Source organism: Octopus bimaculoides, chromosome 9 (genome assembly GCF_046866305.1).
Source record: "Octopus bimaculoides isolate indiv1 chromosome 9, ASM4686630v1, whole genome shotgun sequence".
In the NCBI taxonomy this organism is placed as follows: Eukaryota; Metazoa; Mollusca; class Cephalopoda; order Octopoda; family Octopodidae; genus Octopus; species Octopus bimaculoides.
The window spans coordinates 35,626,667-35,652,188 of NC_142936.1; the positions used below are offsets into that span (position 1 = coordinate 35,626,667).

A 25,522-nucleotide genomic window follows, 5' to 3' on the forward strand; every position below is an offset into this window, starting at 1 on the left:
TCTGTCTTCCATGCTGGTATGGGCCGCATGGTTTGACAGAATCCGATGCAGTGGAGAACTGCATTGAGCTCCAATATCTGCTTTGGCATAGTTTCTATGGTTGGATGCCCTTATTAACACCAACCACTTTACAGAATGTACGGAATGCATTTTTGATGGCACTGGGATTAATGAGGTCATTGAATAACTTGCAAGGTAAAAGAAAAAAAAAAAACCTTCGCTGAGTAGGGGTGTAGCAGAGGGAGAGGTAACTTTATGCTATGTGTTAAGAGCCTAAAGTAAGACAGAAGAACAGGGACAAGTGGCTTACTGTAGAGGAGATAGATATAACTAAAAAAAAGAATACAAAATTTAAAAAAATAAATTTATTAAATTCGTATTTCATAACTTTATAACTTTTTGAGACTGTGTAGATAGAAAAGACAACCATAATAGGTATTTTGAAAATAGATTTGAACAATTATTAAAAATTTATTCCAAGAATTTCAAAGAATAATTATACATAAGATGTGTGCATGTCTGGTTGTTTGTGTGTGTGTGTGTGTGTGTGTGTGTGTATACACATACACACATATATATGCATACATACATATACATATATATATGTATACATACATACGTATACATACATGCATACATACATGTATACTTTCATACATACACACACACACACATACATATATGCATAAACACACAGACACACTAAATGTGACATAGTTTGTACATGTATATCGTTCAGGAATTTATAATTAATCAGCAATCATAGTAAACAGTTTATCAGTTTACAATTATAGCTGAGGATTTCAGTTTTCATTGATAGCTTTTTTTGATTTGTAATAAATATATCATCATATATAAACCAAGCACAAAAATTTCAGATTATTAAGTAATTAGCTTAATAAGATTTAGGAAATTCTAGACTTCTTTCAACACAACAATAAACTCAGTTGCAGAAATACTTCTAGGAATTCAAACTTCAAATTTTCTTGTTGTTTATTCTCCTATGTATTTTGGTGGCCGTTTTTCTCGGAATGCTTTCAAACCTTCTAGTCTGTCTTTTGTTGGAATTACCTGAAAGACAAAACAGAGAATATTAGCTTCACTTTCTCTTCTTTTCCTTCATTAAGGTAGTGCATTGGCCACTTTTCTTGTAGTTTTATGTATCAGATGGATGTTGTTATTAATACCAGGCCAGGTCTGATTGAGCATAGCCACTATGATCAAAGCCACTCCTGCTGTGACATTACTAACTTTCTTTGCCACAACATTGAACAATGCATTCTTTTTTTTATTTTTAAACACGGTAAGATGGAATTTGAGACAGATTTGGTGACTATTTCTAGCAGATTGAGCACCTGCATAAAGTCTCCCTCACTGATTTATATTGTGGATGGTAATAGCACTAACCAACATTGTTCAAGTGTATCTATAGGAGGAAATGAACTGATGAAATGATGTAGTCAGAGTTTGAAGTAGTAGGCATTATGCCTTCACTGTAAGCATATTTAATTAGGCTGAAAATAGTGAAGATGTTGTAAGTAAAAAGTATCAATCCACTCGACATATTCAACATAAAAAAATTTGAGATTAGCAGTCTGTGTGTGTATATATATATATATATATATATATATATATATATACAGGGTGCAATGGGAAAATTGTCGCCACTTTATATTTTTAATTTTGCGCATGCGCATTGTTTGTTTTTAATTTTGCTGACTACATGGTATAGTAGGGTTAGTTGGGCATCGACTGTAAGAAAAACAACACCACGATGCAATTCACTCTGCAGAAATTTGGAAACGACATGCTGTACTGCTTGGCATTCACACCAGAAGCTCCAATACGAACATTTCAGAGTGTTTGGGTGTCAATTTGAGGACAGTGCAATCTGAGGACATGTACCGAGAGTGATATAAAAATCAAACATCCAGTCAACATCATGGTGTTTGGAGTGATCACTAGTGATGGCGATGTTATGCCTCCATTCATCTTCGCACATGGCCTCAGACTCAACACAAAAGCCTACCTACATCAAGTGCCTGGAGGAGGTAGTGCTGCCCTAGGTCAAGAGGGTGGCTGCTGGAAGACCCTATGTGTGGCAACAGGACTCTGGACCATGCCACACAAGCAGGAGAACCCAGTTATAGCTGTCAGACAATTTCTGCGACCACATCACCCCTAACATCTGGTCCCTAATTCTTCATCAGTTATCAACCAGATGGTATTACTCAGTTCTGCACCTTCAATGATAAGACTAAGAACTTCCCAGTCTGGCGGTGCCTGTGAAAGTTGCAGAGAATATAGGGCCGAGAGCAAACAAAACAATACAGAGTGGACACACAAAAGTGAATAAATGTAATTTAGGGCGATGGACAAAGACAAAACAAGGAAACTAGCAAACTATAGCCTTAGGGCCAAAAAGACAAGAATGGTGGGTAACACTCAGAAGGCATTCTAAAGGATCAGAAAACAAAAACAATAGCAGTGGAACACAGAGAATTCAGGACTGGTCAACTATGCAACTGGTGTGAAAAAGGGAGAGAAAGAAAAGGGGCTGGCCACGGGTCATGTGTCAGCAGCAGGCAGAGGAAAAAGAGAGCAAGGGAGAGGGAGAGTGACAGAGAGAAAACAAAGGAAGGGATGAAGGGGAAAAAATGAGAAAGGCTAGAAATAGAAGTAAGATGGCGAGTGAGAGAGAGAGAGATAGAAAAGAAGGAGAAAGAGTGAAGGCTAGAAATAGAGTGGCACAGATATATATATATAAAACTTACTGTTAGTAAAAGCTGGTGTGCATTGCGTTCTGTTACTTAATAAATGATAAAATGTATTGTAAATAAACAATGACAGGGTAAAAAATGTACAATGTATACTGATTGTACAACTGGATGGGAGACAGACACAGAAGGTCCTTAATTCTTCATCAATTATCAACCAGATGGTATTACTCAGTTTTGCACCTTCAATGATGAGACTGAGAACTTCCCATGCTAGCAGCGCCCACGAAAGTTGCCAAGAGCAAACAAAACAATACAGAGTGGACATATGAAAGTGAATAAATGTAATTTAAGATGACAAGGCTATATTTTGCTTGTTTCTTGTTTGTTTTGTTGTTGTACATTGTCTTAAATTACATTTATTCACTTTCATGTGTCCACTCTGTATTGGTTTGTTTGCTCTTGGTTCTATATTCTCTGCAACTTTCGCAGGCACTGCCAGCATGGAATGTTCTCAGCCTTATCATTGGAGGTGTGAAACTGAGTAATACCTTCTGGTTGCTAACTGAAGAATTAGGGACCTTCTGTCTCTGTCACCCATCTGGTTGTACACTCAGTACATGTACGTTTTTCATCCCGTCGTTGTTTATTTACAATGCATTTTTTCATTTATTAAGTAACAGAACGCAATGCACACCAGCTTTTATTAACAGTAAGTTTTATATATTCGTGCAGCTCTGTTTCTAGCCTTCACTCTTTCTCCTTCTTTTCTCTCTCTCTCACCCTCTTCTATTTCTAGCCTTTCTCTTTCTCCTTTTATCCCCTTTCATCCCTTCCCTTGTTTTCTCTCTGTCTGTCTCTCCCTCTCTCTTTTTCCTCTGCCTGCTGCTGACACATGACCAGTGGCCAGCCCTTCTTCTTTCTCTCCCTTTTTCACACCAGTTGCATAGTTGACCAGTCCTGAATTCTCTGTCCCACTGTCTTGCTATTTGTTGTTTTCTAATCCTTTAGAATGCCTTCTAAGCATTACCCAAAATTCTTGTCTTTTTGGCCCTAAGGCTATATTTTGCTAGTTTCTTGTTTGTTTTGTCTTTGTCCATTATCTTAAATTACATTTATTCACTTTTGCATGTCCACTCTGTATTGTTTTGTTTGCTCTCGGCCCTATATTCTCTGCAACTTTTGCGGGTACTACCAGCCTGGGAAGTTCTTAGTCTTATCATTGAAGGTACAAAACTGAGTAATACCATCTGGTTGATAACTGTGTCTGTCTCCCATCTGGTTGTACACTCAGTATACGTTGTATGTTTTTTACCTCGTTGTTTATTTTCATTTATTAAGTAATGAAATGCAACACACCCTGGCTTTTACTAACAGTAATTTTTATATATATATAATCTATCAATCACTGCTATACTGACCAGTGTATACAAGTATATGCACACACAAACATTCAATAGGTTCCATGCAGTTACTTTCAAACTTCAATCACAGGATTTGGGTCAATCCAGACCTATGGTAGAAGACACTTGTCCAATATGACATGCAGTGAGATGGAACTTTGAACCACATAGTTCCATAGTGAACTTCTTAATCTTGTGGTCATACCAATGTTGTCAAGTGAAATCTGTTTTCTACCTATTTATATACTTTGCTATCCTGACTTTTCAGTAATAATGAAGTACTCTGCTCAAGGACACAGCAAGCTGCCCAGTTGGGGAATTGAACCCACAAACTTATGACTATAAGCATGAGCTAAACATCCTATTTACAGTATTACTGCAAGTTGTAAACTTATTCTGTTTATAATTTGAGAACTTTATCTCAGCATATATCAATGAATGGAAACTCAAAAGTCTGGTTTTACCTGTGCATAGTATGCCTCTTCGAATTTGCAGCCAGAAGCCAAGTCAACCTAAAGAAAAATGTAACGAAATAAGGAACTTAATTGCATATCAGAAACTAAACTCTTTGAACTAACAAGTACACTTTAGAGGGCATGATTTTGTTTGAGTATACTCCTGGGAGATGTAAAAGTGAGTGGCCACATAGTGTTGTGTTTATGGCTGAAAATAATGACATTTCTACCAATTAGTAAGCCAAAAGGACAAAGGAGCACATTCAGCATATTTTGCTTGATGAGTTCAATAAAAGCAACAATGCAACGGAGAGTGCAAGAAATATTAATGCAGTACATGGGGATCGGACAATAAGTGTAAGCCAGTGTCAACAGTGGTTCCAGAAATTCTGAGCCGGAAACTACAGCCTAGAAGACAAGCCTTGTCCTGGAAGATCTGTAGAGCTTGATGAGGATGTGCTGCAAACTCTGGTGGAACAAAATCCCATTGTAACTGTTGAGGAACTAGCAGAGAAGCTTGGATTTAGTCATTCAAGCCATTCATCAATACCCGTGTGCCATTGGAAAAGTCAGCAAATTGGGTCAATGGGTTCCTCACAAACTTTCTGAGTCTAATCGCACGCAGAGAGTAAATGTGTGCTCTTCTTTGCTGTCACGTCTCACAAATGAACCTTTTTTTGACTGAATAGTGACTGGTGATGAGAAATGAGTTCTCTATAAAAATGTCAAGCACCGAAAACAGTGGGTAGGGAAAGGAAAAATACCGGCACCCCAAGCTAAAGAAGTCCTTCACCCATGTAAAGTGTTGTTATCTGTTTGGTGGGGTATGACAGGTTTAGTCCACTTTGAACTTTTAAACCCAAACTGAATGATAACAAAGGAAATCTTCTGCTAGCAGCTTGAGTGGCTGAAGTCAGCACTAGAAGGAAAACGACCATCTTTGGTTTGAAGATGAAAGGTGTTCTTCCATCAGGATAATGCTTAGCCACATACAGTGAAGATGACATTCCAAAGGCTGGAGCAGTTTCAATGGGAAACGATGACCCCTGGACATTGTCCCATCTGATTATCATTTATTCCGCAGTCTTCAAAGTCATTTGGACGGAAAAAATATGAATTCTGTAGACGAGATCAGAACAGTACTGGAGGAGTATTTTTTGTCACAGACAAGTTAGTTTTGGAAGAGGGGCCTTGTAAGTCTACCAGATAGATGGAAGAGCATTGTAGAAAATGAAGGGGAGTATAATTTAGATTTAAAAAAAACTTTCTTATCTTAATTTTGAAAAATAAGAGAAGTATAAAAAAACTGCATTATTTATGGGATGAACCAATAATTAACTATAGCTTAGCAAAATAGTTGCAGCAGCAGCACCACTAATGCTGGCAGCATTGAAATTTTTCGATCACTTTTAGAAACAAGCTTAATCTTACCTCAACGCCATTGTTTATAGCTAGTTTAGCCATTCTTAATGCAAATGGACCCTGTAAAGAGACAAGAATAGGTGAAAGCAGATACATCAGAAATCAACAGGTTTTTTTGATGATCATGAAAGTGATGGTAATCGTGATGACTGCAAAAAGAAATGATAGTGAAGACAACAAATAAAATACTTAATTCTATTCATCATCATCATCATTGGTCTTCCATTTTCATAATGTGTTAACCATAATGTAAGAGATGTTGTGAACTCAATACTGGCCAATACATATTTTAACTTCTAAAAGATTAATTCTAATTAGACATGGTTTGATCAAATATACAGCACTGGTCACTCTTTTGAATTACAAATATCAGAGCCATGTTGTATTGGAAGAGTTTTAAAATACCTCCTACCTACACTAACATAAAAATATAGAAGGAATATTCAGAAGTTACATCTAAGTAGACTTTCTTTCAGTTAATCCTTTTGCTATCAACTTGCCTAAAACTGCAAAATTCCATGCTGGCTTAAACACCATCTAAATAAGAACAAAGTTATTTCACTAAATTCTTCGTTATTTTCAAAATTAATTGAAGCAAATACCTTCACCTTCCATTTAAATATACAAATATGTAGAGAATCAAATGTATTCTTTTATACTTTTACTTGTTTCAGTCACTTGACTGCAGCCATGCTGGAGCACCACCTTTAGTTGAACAAATCGACACCAGGACTTATTCTTTGTAAGCCTGGTACTTATTCTATAGGTCTCCTTTGGTGAATCGCTAAGTTTCGAGGACGTAAACACACCAACATCGGTTGTTAAGCGATGGTTGGGGGACAAACACAGACACACAAACATATACATATATATGTGTGTGTGTGTGTATATATATATATAGACACACACACACACATAAATATAGATATATATATATATAATCTAGCAAATACCAACGTCTTAGTAAGTAGGGGAGCAGACAAATCACAAATCCCTTCAGTTAGATGGCTCTGCCTGATCTGTAGAAAAGGCATAGAAACTCCATAAGATGTATCCAGGTCTTTCCACTGATAGTACACAGGACTATTCCATCAAGTACTCCTCATCCATTCATTTGCATCCATTACCAGAACAATAAGGGAGTTTCTTACATCATATGACATTTTTTACTGCTCAGATTTTACTGATTTGGTTGCTCTGGTACCTTGTTACAACCATCATTATCTTTCTTCCAACTACACTCAGCCACCCTTATAAAATGTGGGTTTGCCATGTATCTCCTCTACGGTAAGACATATATGCTTGTCCCTCTATCATACTTTAGCCTTTCAACATCTGGCATAAATCCATCTCCTTCTACTCTCAAATACATTGCCCACTCAGTTGAGGGGGCCTTCTATTTTTCTTTTCTTGTTTGACAAGTAACTTGCCAACCTCAGTAATGCTTGTGGCATGAAAAAAGCAGTAAGAACACATTGTAAAGTGGTGGGCATCTAGCCATAGAAATCAAGCCAAATCTCATTTTGGAACTTGATGCAGTCTTGCAGCTCACTGGATCCTGTCAAACTATCCAGCTCATGCCAACATGGAAAATGGATATGATGACGATGATAAATTCCATAGGATATAGCGGCTGATAAAGCAGGTACTTAACACCATGTAGCGTAAGGCAGTTTCCACCATCTACAGTGCTTGGTAGCTTTCATATTCTTTAGTGGTAGGCAGTTTCTTCTTTTCCTAACTAAGGTCTTTCTAATTTCACACATTGTTCTAATCACAAAATCACTTAATTGGTTTTCAATGAGGATTACAGTCTCTTCACTAAAGATAATAAATTTCAAAGGAACAAGCTGAAATTTTATGCTTCAATGGAAATTGAACCAAATTTCTTCATTTTACATATTATCATCAGTTACACAGGTGTAAGTATAGCTGTGTAGTTGTGGTTTCAAGTTCAGTTGCATTGCATGGTACCTTGGACAGATGTCTTCTACTATAGTCCTGGAATGACCAATGCCTTGTGACTATATTTGATAGCCAGAAGCTGAAAGAAGTTGTTTGTGTGTGGGAATTTTTGCATCTCTTTGTTTTGACATTGTGCAACAGTTGTGAGTGTGACTGTCATACAAGCAGTGTTGTTTGTTTCAATATTTTACGAAAACATATCTGGTCATGGGGAAATGTTAACTTGATTGGAAACAGGTGAGGGTTGATGACAGGAAGGGCATTCAGTCAGAGAAATTCTGCCTCAATAAATTCTGACCAACCCATGGGAAACATTAAAACAAGAATGATGATGATGATTACAACTAAATTATCTTCATTGCTCACACTAAATTTATTTTCAAAGTTAGAACTAAAGAAATGTTAAAATGCTGGAATTAACAAAAAGGAAAATGATCAAATATTTTATAAGAAAACTGTACAAACCTGCATAGCAATTTCTCGAGCAAGTTCTTCAGCTCTCAGATAAGCAGCATCTCCGGCATCATTTTGTTCAACAACATGATTTACCAAACCAATTGCAGCAGCTTGATTGCCATCAAGAACACGAGATGAGAAAATCAATTCTTTAGCAAGTGATGGTCCAACAACTCGAGCCAACCTCTGAGTACCACCTGAAAAAATATATTTTAAGTAATAAGCATTTATTTATTTCATCATCATCATCACTATTTAATGTCCGTTTTCCATGCTAGCATGGGTTGGATAGTTTGATAGGAGCTGGTCAGCTGGAGAGCTGCCTGGCTCCATGTCTGTTTTGGCATAGTTTCTATAGTTGGATGCCCTTCCTAATGCCAACCACTTTACAGAGCGTACAGTTTACAGAATGCTGCTTTTATGCAGCACCCACAAGCCCGCAAGATTAGGAATGCTCAGCTGAAGAAGGGAGCAGGGGACATGCCTGTATGCAAGGACAACCATGTATTTACTTAGCTTGACGTGCCTGCTCAAGCACAGCAAACCATCAGACGTCTTGGTCCCCAGTCATCCCCTCTATGAGACCCATTTATTTATTTATTATTATTATTGTTATTAAGGCACCAAACTGGCAGAATCATTACTGTGTCAGACAAAATGCTTAATAGCATTTCTTCCAGTTTTATTTTATGGGTTCAAATGCTTCCAAGGTCAACTTTGCCTTTCATCCTTTTGGAATCAATAAAATCAGTACCAGTCAAGCACTGGGGTTGATGTTATCAACTATCTCCCTATCCTAAAATTCCAGGCCTTGTGCCTATAGTAGAAAGGACCACTGTTAATATTACTATCACTACTGTGGCCTATAAACAATACTGACTCTGAAAGAAGTGTAACAGTTTTATGATTGCATAGATTCAAAGGTTGTGATAATCTTATACATTTAAATGACACAGAACAATGATATAGAATTGCTCTTTCTCAGTTTTTAGTCTGAACTTGTTGAAACACAGGCACCGTAACATCTTTACTTTCTTTCACAATACTGTTGTCCATTAAGTGACTCCATATAAGGAACTGATATTTCAGTTTAGTCACTGATGTCTACATTCTATGTTAATTAAAAATGGTGTAACACACACACACACACACACACACACACACACACACAATGATTGTGTGTGAGTGAGTGTGAACAATGTTTCACATGTGCTCATTAACACCATTCTGAGCAAAATCAGTGTCTTTGTTCACAATCTTTAGTAAACAAAATCCCCCATACTTTTATACTTTTCATGTGGAATGGAAAAATTCTATATTTGGTAAACAGGTAAGGGTTGGTGACAGGGAGAACATCCAACTGTAAAAAAATCAGTTTCATCTCAATTTCAGCTAAGTTATGCCAGCCTGAGTAAACAAAAACGGTGTTAGAAAGGGCATCCTGCCATAGAAACCATACCAAAGTAAAGATTGGTGCTCAAGTGAATATAAGAGAGAGAACAAGGATAGAGGATTGGAAAGAGTGGGTGAATAGGTAAGAGTGTGAAAGGAGAGTGACAGATGGCTAGAGATAGGTATACAAGTGAATGTAGTGAATGAGGCACCTGGGTAGAAACATAGTCAATAGTGAATATCAGTTGAGGTGAGAGGGAGAAAAAATATAAATGGGTTGGGGTGTTTATCTATAACTCAGTTACTCTACATTGTCACAATTAACCATAATTTATGCAGGGCACAAAATATATGAACTGACATTAACCTAAACAAGGGCATCATTGATATCATTCTGACCATGTTCTTGCTATCACAAAGTCCCTGGATGGAGGAACACATTGGGCAAACAAAACAATCCAAACTGTCAGCATGAAGATGTAAAGATATTGCAACAGGTAACAAACTTAGAAGTAATAACTTAATTACTTCAAAGAGGACAGTATCAAAAGGTTTCTTCCTGCAACTGTAGAATAAGGTCTGTGACATGTACTATCTTTAAGCTTCATTCAATAAGTCGTATGACATATTTGACATTACATGCTGAAGTCCCCAAATTAATAGCTCTATTGTTGGTCATATAGCTTAAGGTTCCAAGTCTAAATGTTTTAAGCATACACACAAACACATATCCTCCTCCTCATCATCATCATTTTAACATCCATTATTCCATACTTGTATGGGTCAGATGGAATTTGCTGAGGTAGATTTTACCCTTTGTGTTACCAACCCACACCTGTTTCCAAGTATGGTACTATTTTCCCAGACTTGTTTTCACAGGCTGAAGACAGTAGACAATGCTTGTATAACACTAATACTTGTTTACAATTATCATGCAATGTTGAGAAAAAGGGACACTAACATGCCCATATATATGTGTATATAATATATATATATATATATATATATACACATACAAACATTACAACATACCTAAGATATCACATAATATTAACTGGCAGTGTCAGCTATAGGCTAGTCACCTGTATAGTCAACCAGGTGATACATGAAGGAGTCACACCAAATGACTGGTGTAGCAGCACCATAGTCAACTGCTACAACGGTAAAGGTGACTCATTAGATACAAATAATTACAGAGGTATCAAGCTGTTGGATCAGGTAATGAAAGTCACTGAGAGGGTTGTAGTTCAACTAATTAGGGAGAGGGTCAGTCTAGACAAGATGCAGTTTGGGTCTGTGCCAGGTAAAAGCACCACTGATGCCATATTTCTGGTAAGACAGCTGCAGGAGAAATACCTAGCCAAAGATAAACCCCTGTACATGGCTTTCATTAACATGGAGAAAGCCTTCGACAGGGACCCCTGATCCCTTATCTGGTGGTCAATGCAGAAACTAGGGATAGATGAATGGTTAGTGAGAGCTGTGCAAGCTGTGTACAGGGATGCTGTCAGTAAGGTGAGGGTTGGCAATGAGTACAGTGAAGAATTCCGGGTAGAGGTAGGGGTTCACCAAGGTTCAGTCCTCAGCCCCCTCCTATTTATCATAGTCCTCCAGGCAATAACAGAGGAATTTGAGACAGGATGCCCCTGGGAGCACCTCTATGCTGATAACCTTGCTCTAATTGCTGAGTCACTATCAGAGCTAGAAGAGAAGTTTCAGGTGTGGAAGCAAGGATTAAAATTGAAAGGCCTTAGAGTCAACCTAGCTAAAACCAAAGTCCTAGTAAGTAGGAAGGCAGACAAACCACAAACCCCTTCAGGTAGATGGCCCTGCTCAATCTGTAGAAAAGGCGTAGGTCGAAACTCTATAAGATGTACCCAGTGTAAGCTATGGACACATAAGAGGTGCAGCATTAATAAAGGAAGGCTAACTGGGAAGATAGTTTTTCTATGTGGCAGATGCTCAGGAGCAATAAACACTGAAAATGTGCAGAGAACAACATCTGCCACATTCCAGGGAGAAAAACTACAAGTTGTTAATAGCTTCTGTTACCTAGGTGACCAAGTCAGTAGCCGGGGTGGATGCTCTGAAAGTATAGCTGCTAGAATAAGAATAACCTGGGCAAAGTTCAGAGAGCTCCCACTTCTGCTGGTGACAAAGGGCCTTTCGCCCAGAGTAAAAGGTAGACTGTATGACATATGTGTACGAACGACTATGCTACATGGCAGTGAAACATGGGCCGTGACTGCTGAGGACATGCGTAAGCTTGCAAGGAATGAAGCCAGTATGCTCCGCTGGATGTGTAATGTCAGTGTGCAGACACGACAGATTGCAAGTGCCTTGAGGGAAAAGTTGGACCTAAGAAGCATCAGATGTGGTGTGCAAGAGAGACGACTGCACTGATATGGTCATGTGGTGAGAATGGATGAGGATAGCTGTGTGAAAAAGTATCACACCCTAGCAGTTGAGGGAACCTTTGAAAGAGTAGATCCAGGAAGACCTGGGAAGAGGTGGTGAAGTACAACCTTTGAACATTAGGCCTCATTGAGGCAATGACTAGTGACCGAGGCCTTTGGAAATATGCTGTGCTTGAGAAGACCTGGCAAGCCAAGTGAGACCATAACCCGTGGCCTATGCCAGGGGTGTAATCAGCCCACTTATGTGTACCTTTCTTTCATTGGACACTAAACACTGCTTGTGAAGACCTGTTGAGGCAAGTGAAATCGAAATCAAATTCGCTGATGTGGCTGATGACAGCACTGCCTGGCTGGCATCCGTGCTAGTGGAATGTTAAGAGCACCATCCGAGCGTGATTGTTGCCAGGGCCGCTGACTGGCTCCCATGCCGGTGGCACATAAAAAGCACCATCCGAGTGTGATCGTTACCAGTGTCGCCTTACTGGCACTTGTGATGATGGCATGCAAAAAACAACATTTGAGTGAGGTCGTTGTCAGTGCCGCTGGACTGGCTCCTGTGCAGGTGACATGTGAAAAACACCATTTGAGCGTGGCCGTGGCCAGTATGGCCTGACTGGCCCTTGTGCCGGTGGCATGTAAAAGCATCCACTACACTCTTGAAGTGGTCTGCCAAATCAGATTGGAGCCTAGTGCAGCCATCTTGCTTGCCAGTCCTCAGTCAAACCGTCCAACCCATACTAGCATGGAAAGCAGATGTGAAACGATGATGATGATGATGATGATTCAGTATAATTTTTTCCAAAACCTAAACTCAAGGGAAGTAATCACCCAGAAGTTGCTACCCAACAGTCGTCCCCTTTGATTTCACCATCATCATTATTATTATTTAACATCCATTCTCCATGCTGGCATGGGTTGGACGGTTTGACTGAAAACTGGTAAGCTGGAGAGCTGCACCAGGTTCTGATCTGATTTGGCAAGGTTTCTACGACTGGATACCCTTCCTAATGCTAACCACTCTGAGAGTGTAATGGGTGTTTTTTACGTGCCACCGGCATGGGTGCCATTGCCCATGAGTATGGTCTCACTTGGCTTCACAGGTCTATACAGCATGGTACATTGCCAAAGGTCTTGGTCACCTGTCACTGCCTCCATGAGGCCCAACACTCGAGTAGTGAAGAGCAACCTTTTTTTCGTGTATCTTTGTGTTTGTTTTTTATTAACCTTTGAAATCGGAGCAACCTTTCTGCCGCACCCTGTATTAATCATAATTATTACAGAAATCATTATTTCTATATATTTCCATATATAAAAATGATAATAATGACAAACCTATTGAAGATACCATGTAATATGTACTAAAATGTCTGCTTTTCTTATGCACCAAGTTTTACAGTCATTAACTCTAATGTTTTATCCTGATTATTCTTTGTTTTACAACATTGAAGAGTTACATCATCACTTTTCGAAATGCAATTCATGGTGTCTGATTATAATGTGATTTTCTCTTGTAAAACAATTTTTGAGAACCTATGGATAGATAAAAAATTCATGTTGTTTATGAATATGAGTTCCGTTGTGGAACGAATGCATCCCAAACAGCTCGAAACATCAATGAGGTGTTTGGTGAAGATGTGGCGAATGAGCACACTGTACATCAATGGTTTAAGAAGTTCCGGTCTGGTGACTTTACTCTTGAAAATCAGCCCTGTGGTAGACCTGTGGCTAAAGTGGATAATGATGAGCTGGAAACTGTAGTGGAAGTGGATACATCTCAAACTATGTGTGAGTTAGCAGCAAGGTTTGATGTTTCGATTCCATCTGTATTAGACCATCTGAAACAAATCGGCAAGGTAAAGAAGCTGGACAAGTGGGTACCATATGAACTGAACGAGCATCAAATGACACGTCATCTTGAAACTTGCTATTCTTTGCTGTCATAGCATAAAAGCAAACTATTTTTGCATTGTATTGTTATGTGCGATGCTATTTAAACAATAGCAAGTGTTCTGCACAGTGGTTGGATAGAGACAAAGTGCCAAAACACAATCCAAAAATGAATATTCATCAAAAAAAGCTAATGGTGTCTATTTGGTAGTCCAGTGCTTGTGTCATTCACTACAGCTTCATGAGACCTGGTAAGTCAATTACAGCAGATGTATACATCAACCAATTGGATGAGATGATGAGTGAACTTGCAATTAAACAACCGAGATTGGTCAATAGAGACAGGCCAATTCTCTTACAAAGCAATGTTCAACCACATGTTGCACAAAGAGTGCTACTCAAGTTACAGGAACTGAACTAGGAAATCCTCTGTCATCCACCATATTCACCATACCTTGCACCAACTGACTGTCACATTTTCCAGGCATTAGACAACTTTTTGCAATGAAAAAACTTCAAATCTGAAGAAGATGCAAAAACTGCCTTTTGTGATTTCATCACTTCTTGCTTTCTAGAATTCTTTGCTGCTGGCATAAAGAAGCTACTGATAAAATGGCAAAATTGTGTTGATAATTTAGGTGCATACTATGATTAACTGTACTGCTTTTTGTTGAGATAAAATAAAATAAACTTCCATTTCAAAATCAGACATTGCATTCTTAATGACCTTATACATTACATTAAATTGCATTATCTTTTCTCAAGGCAATAAGTCCATAATATTTCATCTAAATGTTTTAAAAATAATTTTCAAACAAACATTGATATCAACATTTAAGAAAAAAACAATTTCACAAACCTCCACCAGGTATGATAGCCAACCTTGTTTCTACAAGACCCATTTTAGCAGAAGAGGCTGAAAAGGAGGTAAGAGGAGATAAGGATTAATTAATCGTTGGAGCCACACAACAAAGACAGTCTCAGTTTCTTCCCTTTAACAAGATCTAGTTACTTAAAATTTGATTATAATACTTTAAAAAAAAAGACACTTCTTATTTCTCCTAAGTTCTGTAGAGCAAGAATTAAATTTCTATCGTGTGTAGTCATGAACCAATTTCAGTTTTTAGTGAAAAAATTTCATTCCAGTGATAAGAAAATGTTCTTGGGAAAGACAAAAATATCACAAAACCAGTTTCTTTTGTCCATGTTTCAAATAGAAATGATACAGCGGTCAGTACTGCAGTGACCTTTAACTTAATTTAATTATTTAAAAAAAAAATTTATAATAGATATTGATTTTGAAATTAAATTATCATCCTTACTAGAATATAAATGACAAATCGTCAACATCATCATCAACATGTTTGAATGTCCTTTTTATTGTCAGGCCACTTTTCCAGCACAGACATTTAAGAGGTTATCTGTCAGGACTAAAAAGTCATCTCCATTTTGTGGTTTAATATGTCAGAAGAAAAATGTGCATAACTTATACATAAAAATCATTTTCCAATCATCATCGTTTTAATATCCACTTTTCCATGCTAGCATGAGTTGGATGGAATTCGTTGAGGCAAATATTTTTACTGGATACTTCCTGTCAACAACCTTCATCTGTCTTCAAGTAAGGTAATATTTCCTTATGACTAGACATATATTTTGAGAGAGGATTGGAAATAAAGGCTCCAGTGATGCTCATTTACATCTATAATGTCAAGACAAAATGACATCAATCTCTGTCCATCAAATTCATTCACAAGACTAGAGTAGAACTTCTCTGAGGGGCCATATAATAGGACTGAACTTGAAATCACATGGTTGCATTAATATTGTTAAAAAATTAAATTCCTTATTCTTATTACTTTGATAGTAACAATAACATAGTATAATAAAATTTATTTACCTGCAGTTCGCATATCACAGGCTAAAGCTAGTTCAAGACCTCCTCCAAGAGCTGGGCCATCAATTGCAGCAATTGTTGGCATCGGAAGATTATGAATTTCAGACACCATTCCACGTAGTTTTGACACAAATGGACCAACTTCTTCAGGTCTCATTGTTGCTCGCTCTTTAAGATCAGCTCCTAAATGGGATAAATGTAAGAATCATCATCATCAAATGTCTATCTTCCAGGCTGGTATGGGTTGGACAGCTTGATAAGATTTGACAAGCCAGACATTCTCCAATGTCTGCTATGGCATGATTTCTATGACTGAATGCCCTTCATTGCACCAACTAATTCACAGAGTGTACAGGGCACTAGTGAGGTCACTAAGTAACTCACAAGACAAAAACCCTCAACTGAGTGGGGGCTGTAGTATCGAAAGAGGTAGCTTTGTGCCAGATGATGAAAGGTTAAGGTATTATAGGACAGGAACTGGTGTCATGTAGAGGATATACATGGCTACCCCAGCTGGAAAGAGGATAAAAAATAGAGGTGATGAGGAGTCAGGATATACTTTCAGGGTACAAGAAGTGAATATAAGATAGAATAGGGACTGGTGGATATCACAGAAAACAGGGAGAGGTGAATATAAGAGAGAACAGGGAAACAAGGAGAGGTGGATATAAGAAAGAACAGGGACAGAGAATTGAGGATGGGGATAAAGGTGAATGTAGAACATGAGTGGAGACGTAGTCAATGGTGAGGGAGGAGGGGTGCTAAGTGGCAGTAATTATAGTGGGTTGGTGGAGAGCAACAGCATAATAAAACTGTAGATAGATACAAAATGAGGAGATGATGTGAAGGGTGAAGTTGAGAGGGGGAGGTCAAAAGGATGTAGGTGTGGATATAGTGAATGACAAACAAAGGTGGAGAGAATGTTGATGGCAGATATGAGAGTAATTCAGAGAAAATATAGTGGCAAGGAAAAATATTCAAGAATGTGGGATGGGTGGCAAGGGAAGTGGTTCCAAGGAGGGGGATTACTGGTAGCACAAAAAGGGGATGTGTAGTTTAGCTCTCATATAATTACAGCAGCTGAGTGAATAGCACTATAGTTAGAAGAATGATGGAAAGCTGGGTGTTAAGAAGATGAGTTGTGGAGAAGGCGTGACAGGGGAAAGCTTGGATGCATTTTTTACTGGGATATATGAGTCTTCTTGAGCACAGTGAACTGCCAATCTTAGCCCTTTGTCACTTCCTTCATGAGGATCGATTAATGAATAATACTTGACGAAATCATTAAATTGATTTCTTACAGTTTCAAAACCTTATGATGTCAAGACAAGGAGACAGTAACACATACATGAAGCAGCCCATAATGTGTGTATCCATAATACACACACACGATGAGGTTCTTTCAGTTTCCATCTATCAAGTCCACTCACAAGGCTTTGGTTGGCCCAGGGCTATAGAAGAAGGCACATGCTCAAAGTGCACACAGTGAGACTGAACTTGTAACTGTGTGGCTGAGAAGTAACTTCTTAACCACAGAGTGATGATTGTGTCTATATTAAACAAAATACATTATTTACATTTGACGGATATTTGTCCTTATCTTGTTTGTTGTTAACACGTTTTGGCAGATATACCCTCCAGCCTTCATCAGGTGCCTTGGGAAAATTTCGAACATGGGTTCTTATTCCTAAGGTATTTTTCGATGTTATTAATTATCATTATTCAGGTCACTGCCTAGAATCGAACTCAAAATCTTGAAGTTAGTAGCCCGTGTTCTTAACCACTATGCCATATGCCCGTGGGCATATGGCGTAGTGGTTAAGAGTGTGAGCTACTAACTCCAAGACTCTGAGTTCGATTCCAGGCAGTGACATGAATAACAACAACAATAATAATAATATCAAAAAATACCTTAGGAATGAGAACCCAGGTAATGACTGATCCCTTCTAAAAATTACTGGCTTTGTGCCAAAATTGGAAGCCATTATTATTGTAGAGGTACAATACTGAACCCTGGTAGACCCAGCTGTAGTGTGTTGATGAGTGTAGGCTTACCTATAAGCAGTGGTGGGCACAGCTAACCAAACTGACTGACATCAGTGCCAGTAGTTTAGGCAAACAGCTCACCCATGCTGGGATGGCATGCTTTCTTTGCACATGGCTGTGATGACTGGCTACTGGCACTGCTACCAGAAGATTGTCTGTGTTTCCCACAGGAAGAATTGGCCTTGATCCTCTCCTCAAGCTGAATGACATGTACTGGGTATTTCCTCTTGATATGCAACTTATCCCGTGATGGTGTCCCCTTGGGCTGGCACATGATGCACTGGAAGTACAGAATTTTGATGTTCCTCTTATCCTTTGATGTAAGGACAAAGTAGTCCTCCACATGGGGCCTTGGGTTCTGAGACTCTTGGCTCTCAACCTGAGTAACCTCTGCCTCACCCACAGCCATTGCAGACTCCTCAACAGGCCCTTCATCCTCAGGCTGAACAAAAATGTCTTCACCTTCCATAACGATAAGCAATAACTTGATAAGCCGATAATGTACCCTACAGTTGCTGGCATTGTAAGACTGTCTGTAATGTGGCAATGTTATAAGTGAACACAACTCAAAACTGCAGAATTACACAATGCTGCTCAGCTAGCTGCTACTGCGTTGATTAATCATGGCTTGTCATGATTGACTAAAACATAGTCAGCCAATAGCGTACCTGACAGACTCCTCAAGACACGCCCCCAACAGACAGGAACAAACATATGAATTTTCTTAGTGGACTTAAAGTTAGCGAAACTAAGTTTAGCAGAAGCTAATTGGTCCACTAACAGTTTCCACAGTTAGTGAACACGCTAAACAAAAAGTTAGCTTTGCTAATTAGCTGTTAGCGGATTAGTGGAACCATGCCCACTACTGCCTATAAGGTATATTAATCTTTCGAGGCAAAGCGACTGAATAAAGTGTTTAGTACAGGATCTATGAGATAGAAAACAATAGATTAAGAGTAAATACAATGATACGTAGAGTAATACCTTCACAATACAATACTACAACATCTAAAAATAAAAGATTTCAATGAATAGCAACTGAAGAATTACCTGCACAAAAGATCCCTGGAACACTGCTGCGAATGATTAATGTTCTGATAGACTTGTCAAATTTCACAGTTTCTATGGCAGTGGTTAACTGTAAAACAAATTGAAACTCCTTCCATAGATAACTTTGATTACACAATAAACAGTTTCTATTGACTTCTTACAATTTGTTGAGTAAGTTGACCATTTAAGTCTTAGAACAAAAATGAAACGCTCATGCTCTTGATGTAGCAGGTTGTGTAAAAGAATACTGAATGTAATCACTTCTCAAATGCACAAACATTACAAAATGGCTGTGTGATCATAAGACGATGAACTACAGATCAAATGAATATTGAGTTCAAACCTTACTACAACCACCATCAAGTGATTTCTGAATGAGTTGTATTATTCTTCTTGTGACAGTTTTACTGGTTGATATTTTAGAAATTTTTCTCTACATTTGGCTAATTAGCAATGTAGTAGGAAACACCTAACTGTAAAGACAATTGACCTAGCATATGCCCAAATTTGCAAAACTATTCCACTAGCATAGAAAATCTTTATATAATAATAATAATAGAGATAAAAGTTGGTTGTTTGATTTCTCCAGTCATGCTTTACACTTTACACCATATAGAGGGATGGGAAGAAAGCGTAAAAGAGATACAAAAAGAGGTAACATAAGAGGTGCAAGATGAGAGCATATACTAGGCTTGAAGGCAAGCAATGAGTAAAGGAATGCTACACACATGGAGTAAAGGAAGAAACATAGAGATAGAGAAGGAGGAGAGGGAATGCCAAAGTACTTATGGGAAGAGTTAAACCTGAATTCATTTCAACATTCTGTATAAGCACCAAGAAATTTGATAAAAGTTAAATTATAATTATTATATTAATACCATATTTCCTGATATTATCCATGGTGTCAAAAGCATACTTCTGAAGTTATCCATTATATGATGGGGATAGATTTAGATATATATAATATGTAAAAACTAACACTTCCTTTTTCTGAGCTGAGATTCGAAACCGAATCTAAGGATTCTCGCTTGTCTGATCCACCACTGGCCAAACAGGTGCGAAAGAAATTTCTTTGTCCTGTCAAAAATTGATGGATGGGTTTCCCTTCGACCTGAGCTGTGTCATTTAAGGTTCAAGTGGACAGGAGGTGACTTACATAGGTAGAAATTACTCCTGTGGTATGTCTGTCCTTCTAGCTGTCATGACCATTATAAATACAGTCAGACACACAACAGATGGGGAGGTAGCCATCACCAGGCAAACGGTCAAGAGACAAGCAGACAGCTAACAGTTAACTTGCGCCAGTCAAGCAGCCAACACAGAACCACATATTCTGCATGAACAATCCAACACAATTGCAGTCACAGAACATAAACAGACATGACCGAATGACCGACGCAAACACAGACACAAAACATGCCCAGTTCTATCTCATCAAATCGACGCAGTATTTCCTCTGTTTATTTTCTACTTCACCAACTCGAAGCAAGTTGGTAATGTCATGTAGCGGATTTTCTAGTGTATACAACACATAAATGCAAGTGTCGATTAAATAAATTATTTAACCCTTTAGCATTTAAACCGGCCATATCCGGCCAAAAGTATTCTGCCTATTCTATGTTCAAACTGGCCAGATCTGGTCTCTCACACCAACCCTACAATATCGTTTTAAAAATTAACAGCTACTTCATCAAAATCTCATAGCTACGAGATAATGCATGATTAGTTCAAAACAATGTGGATAAAAAAGCATTAATTATGGCAGAATAATATGAACACTAAAGGGTTAAAGCACAATCCAATACTTTCCTATTGTTTTACTTTGATGTCATCCGCATGCGTATTTCATCTGCTACCTCAACAACAACTTTTGCTACATCACCCCACTCCAAATATATAAAATATCCTTTTAGCAATCTCAATAGATTCTAATATGACTTTAAAGCTAAATGAATAAGTTAATAGCAGACTTATTGTGTTTAGGGATATTTGGGAGTACCTGGGGGATGGGGTCAAAGTTAATTTGGATCAAGGATAACTGTCAGGTAGGAAAAACAAGATATTTCCAAAAAGCAAAGCTATTTTAATGGATCTGGATAACAGATGGAAAATTTACCTCATTAATCATACTTTTACTGAAGGAATTTTTAGCTTTTGGTCGGTTCATTGAAAAAACAGCAATACCTGGAACAAAGAAATATGAAACAAAGAATTAACTGGAAAGTAATAGAGATATTTTCAATTGATTTAAAAACAGAAACTTTCTTAATTAGCTAAATTTAGAAACCTCATCATTACCATGATCCATCTGAATCTTCAACAAAATGGCAGAGCTTTGTGGAAATTCTATCAGCTGGACTGTAGATAGAAGAGTTAAAGAAAAAAAAGAAAAAACAAAAGCATTGGTAGTCGGAACTTTGAGCTTGAACTGTATCAATGCTGATTTTGATTTTCTATAAAGTTTTTATCAACTTAAATTCTATTTATTTCTTTTTCCATCATCCTTGTTTTAAATGTCCATTTTTCATGCTTGGAAGGATTGGATGGGATTTCTTGAGGTAGTTTTTCTATGGTTGAAAGCCCTTCCTGTCACCAACCCTCACCTGCTTCTAAATAAGGTAATATTTCCCATGACGAAACATGTTTTTCATAGAGGACTGGAAACAAACAACATCACTTGTATGAGAGTGATGCATCTTTGTGTCATGTAATGTTAAGAAGAGGGTGCACATTTACATGTACACCTACACACACGATAATGATAAGCTTTCTCCAATTTCAATCAAACAAGTCCACTTACAAGTCTTTGGTTGGTCTGGGGTGCCCTGAGTTCCATGCAGTGGGATTGAATTAAAAATCATTTGGTTCTCAATCATACTGCAGCATTATGCTTCAGAAATCTGTTAGGTAGATGACAATCCTAAAACTGTTGTTTTAAGTAGAATTGTGTTGAGGAAAGATTCCAACCACTCCCATGTGACTAAAAGTGGACTGACAGATTTCAATAAAATAAAGAACCACTGAGTTGACAGAAGCAATTGATCGTGAGCAGTTGGTAGAGTGTTGAGCCTTGTGTAAGAGTAATGGTTATTGTGTCGTATGAATATTTTCTTTCCCCCACCGCTTCGTTAAATTATGTGAGTGGGTGTTATCATTTTTTAGCAAAACGTGTGACAGTCAGTAATATGATGCAGTACAGGAAGTTATTAAACACCTTGTAAATCAATATGCAAAGGTTGCTACAATATACATTCAAATAACCATGCTAAATTCAATTGGTACAAACATTAGTTTCATTCAAGAATGTCATAATGAAGAAAGTCAACTGTGTGCAGAAAGAATCAGAAGGCAATAATTTCTTGTTATGTTCTAATAAAACAATTTATTTTACAGACTTTTAGAATGCTGGACAATTGTGTGCAACAAGGACTTTTACTGTATACAAACATTAAATTTTAGACCTCAGTCTGATGAGAATATAGTGGAAGATATGAATAGATTTGGTTTCACTTACTACATTTTTACATGAGCTCAACTGCCTTAAAGATGAAGCAGGATATAAATTCCATTGTACAGATGCTAGTACTGCTGAAGAGATCAAATGCCACAAGCCAGATAAATTGGTATAAATAAACTCATTGCAGCATAGAACTTGAATGTCAAGTGAAAAATTGGGTACGATGAGTCAGAGTTGCTCAGGATAACTTATCAACCCAGTGAACATAATAACCAGGAAAGCGAACAGGTTACTTTCCATGTTCTGGATGAGGCTGATAGAATGAGAAGCTTCAAATGACATGGTCGACTGTCCAACGTACTAGCAGCAACTGAATTAACATTCTGTTTGAAGGTGTGTTCTAGCCTAGGACAGAAGTTGTTGTCTGAATCCATACAATGCCAACCCTGTCTGGTTAGCATCTATCCAAACAACTAACTCATGCTCCAGTAAAAAAAAAATAGTTTGATCATGTCATACTACTGTATGGAAGCGTATCGACACCCACATTGTATTTTCTAGTTTCTGAAATTAAAAAAAAATAAATAAATGCGCCCTTTTAAAGCCTAGCCAGGCTCATGGGCCCGGTTTCTCGGTTTCAATGGCGTATGTGTTCCCCAGCTGGATGGGATGCCAGTCCATCACAGCGTTACTCATTATTTTTCCAGCTGAGTGAACTGGAGCAACATGAAATGAGGTGTTTTACTCAAGAACACAATGCGTCGCCCGGTCCACGAATCGAAACCACACTCTTACGATCATGGTGCTGACACCCTAACCACTAAGCCACGCGCCTCCACTTTCCAAATTTTTAAGTCAGTAATATTAAAGTTATCTCCCTTGCTTTTTTGGAAAAAAATTTTAAACGTGGTTTTATCGGATTGGCAACTCTCACCCTCTCTTCAGTATCATGTCGCACCACTACAAGAAATGTGTTCTGTTCTGGTCCTTTCTGTCATACCTTAACCTCTCATCTCCTGGCATAAAGTTGTCTTCCTCTCTACCGTAGGCCTACTTAGTTAAAGAGAGGGGGTGTTGGTCTTGCAAGCTGTCCTCACAGTGTTTGGTATTAGGAAGGGCATGAAACCATACTGGAGCACAAAGATGTACTCAGACCCACTAAGTGCAGTCAAACATAGCTACTCACATTTTAGAAGAGAGGATGGAGTGGTATCGGGGTCAAGCATGGGAGAGATAATAATAAAGATTATGAGGTGTCTGTGTGGATCCTCAAGTTATGAGGCGAGTAAGTGAATGGGAGAAGAACTGGGAAAGTGGGTGGATAGCGATTGCAAGTATGTATGGGAGAGTAAGAAATGGGTGAGAAGGTGAATACAGTGTTGAGTAGATAAGTAAGTGAGGTATTGAAGAGGTGACAACTGAACTGTAGAGATTGGACAGGGTTGAAGGGTGGATGGGGTAGAATGACCAATGATGCATGAGGGCGGATAGAAAGAATAGTTTCACTGTCTTCCCAAGACTGGAACTCCAATTACTTGAAGTTATCAAAAACACTTCTCAAATTTATAGACTACCATAAAGCAATATGGAGGCTGGTTTCACAACTCAGTTTTGGTTCCTATCTGTAATTATTTGATATCCAAAGGGATATCATAGAGACACACTTTTTTTCTCATTCCCTGAAATTCTGTCTCCATAAACTTGTGTTTCAGCAACTCACAGATAATGCAAGTCGAAGAGCTGAGTGAGAGAGTGAGGAGTAAAACCCAGGTCCACCATACTCTGATGCAAAATCACTAATGTTGGAACCTTTACATGGTCCTTTGATCTGCAAGTAACAACAGGCAGATTACTCTCAAACCATATACTATCATCTTGAAGGTAGGTGTCATATAATTTAGATAATAGTTCTGATGTAGTGTCTGAAAATAAGATGGGATGGTCATGGCTGGAATGTCTTTGATTATTGGTTTGCTCAATCAGAATAGAAAGAAACTGCTATAAAAAATAATCAATTTCCCTTAAATCACACTCTAACATAGAACAATATAGTTACAGATTACAAAGGCAGGATGGCTACTGTTGGTATACCTTCGATCATAGGTATGATCAATGGGAACTAATCTAGGGTTAAACAGCAACAAATAATCAGATACGAACAAATGATTCTCTACGTTGTTTAGCCAACCACAAGTCAAAACTTGATCGAGCAGAGATATGATCAAAGACGTTCCAACCATGATCATCATTGTCGGATGTGTACTTTTTTTTTTTAAAGAAAGATGGTCGGAAGTGATCTGAAGGACATTTTTGGTTGCAATACTGGATAAATTTTCAGATTAACACCCGCACGATTTTCACTAGGGTGTTAGGGTTAGGGTTTAGGGTTAGGGTTAGGGAATTCCGTCCCTAACCCTAACATCCTAGTGAAAATCGTGCGGGTGCTAATCTGAAAATTTACCCAATACTGTGACAGGTGAAGAGAACATGTGGCGGTTGCCGACACCCATCTAAATAACAAGAGTCAAAAGGTCAGAGGAGAAACTGATGCTAATAATAATTATCAAACGAATTAACCAAAGACAAACATCCAGACTTAAATATTGAGTAAATCAATAAAAACAACCCCAATCAAAACCTAAAACGACTTGCATAACTGATAAAACATCTGTAAATCGCCCTTGTATGTACAAACCTTCATTGTCGTGGGTCAAATATTGTAGGTCTAGTACTTTGCTGGGTTCAACGGCAGTACTTAAGCATCTTAGTGTTGTACGTCTATCAAAGCATCTCTGGAGCCGAAATTGTCTATTTCGATATAATATCGAACATAACAGTCGACAGTTATTCATGTTTCTTTTATATTTTGTTTTGATCACAGGTTACAATTAGAGAACAAACACATACACATGTTCAACAAGAATGAAAGAATCAAAGGTTATGGTTTGTAAGAAAAAC

The 25,522-nt window shown here is 38.1% G+C and overlaps 1 protein-coding gene across 1 annotated transcript; it reads right to left on the reverse strand.

Annotated features, from left to right (window-relative positions):
- Positions 1–350: 350 nt before the first annotated feature.
- Positions 351–25,522, reverse strand: LOC106874290 (methylglutaconyl-CoA hydratase, mitochondrial). Its single transcript, XM_014921966.3, has 9 exons — positions 25,260–25,522; positions 21,224–21,291; positions 19,108–19,195; positions 16,015–16,194; positions 14,974–15,030; positions 8,428–8,615; positions 6,007–6,057; positions 4,585–4,632; positions 351–1,071 (listed from the first exon to the last, which is right to left on the reverse strand). Exons 1-9 carry the CDS (start codon positions 25,414–25,416, stop codon positions 994–996), a joined length of 915 nt encoding a protein of 304 aa, XP_014777452.1. The 5' UTR covers positions 25,417–25,522; the 3' UTR covers positions 351–993.

Excerpts from the sequence above, each read along its gene's own strand:
- LOC106874290 (XM_014921966.3), bottom strand. The coding sequence starts at position 25,416 with ATGAATAACTGTCGACTGTTATGTTCGATATTATATCGAAATAGACAA. Across the intron at positions 16,195-19,107 it reads TCCAGGGATCTTTTGTGCAG|GAGCTGATCTTAAAGAGCGA; the intron begins GTAATTCTTCAG and ends TATCCCATTTAG. Across the intron at positions 6,058-8,427 it reads CTCGAGAAATTGCTATGCAG|GGTCCATTTGCATTAAGAAT; the intron begins GTTTGTACAGTT and ends GTCTCTTTACAG.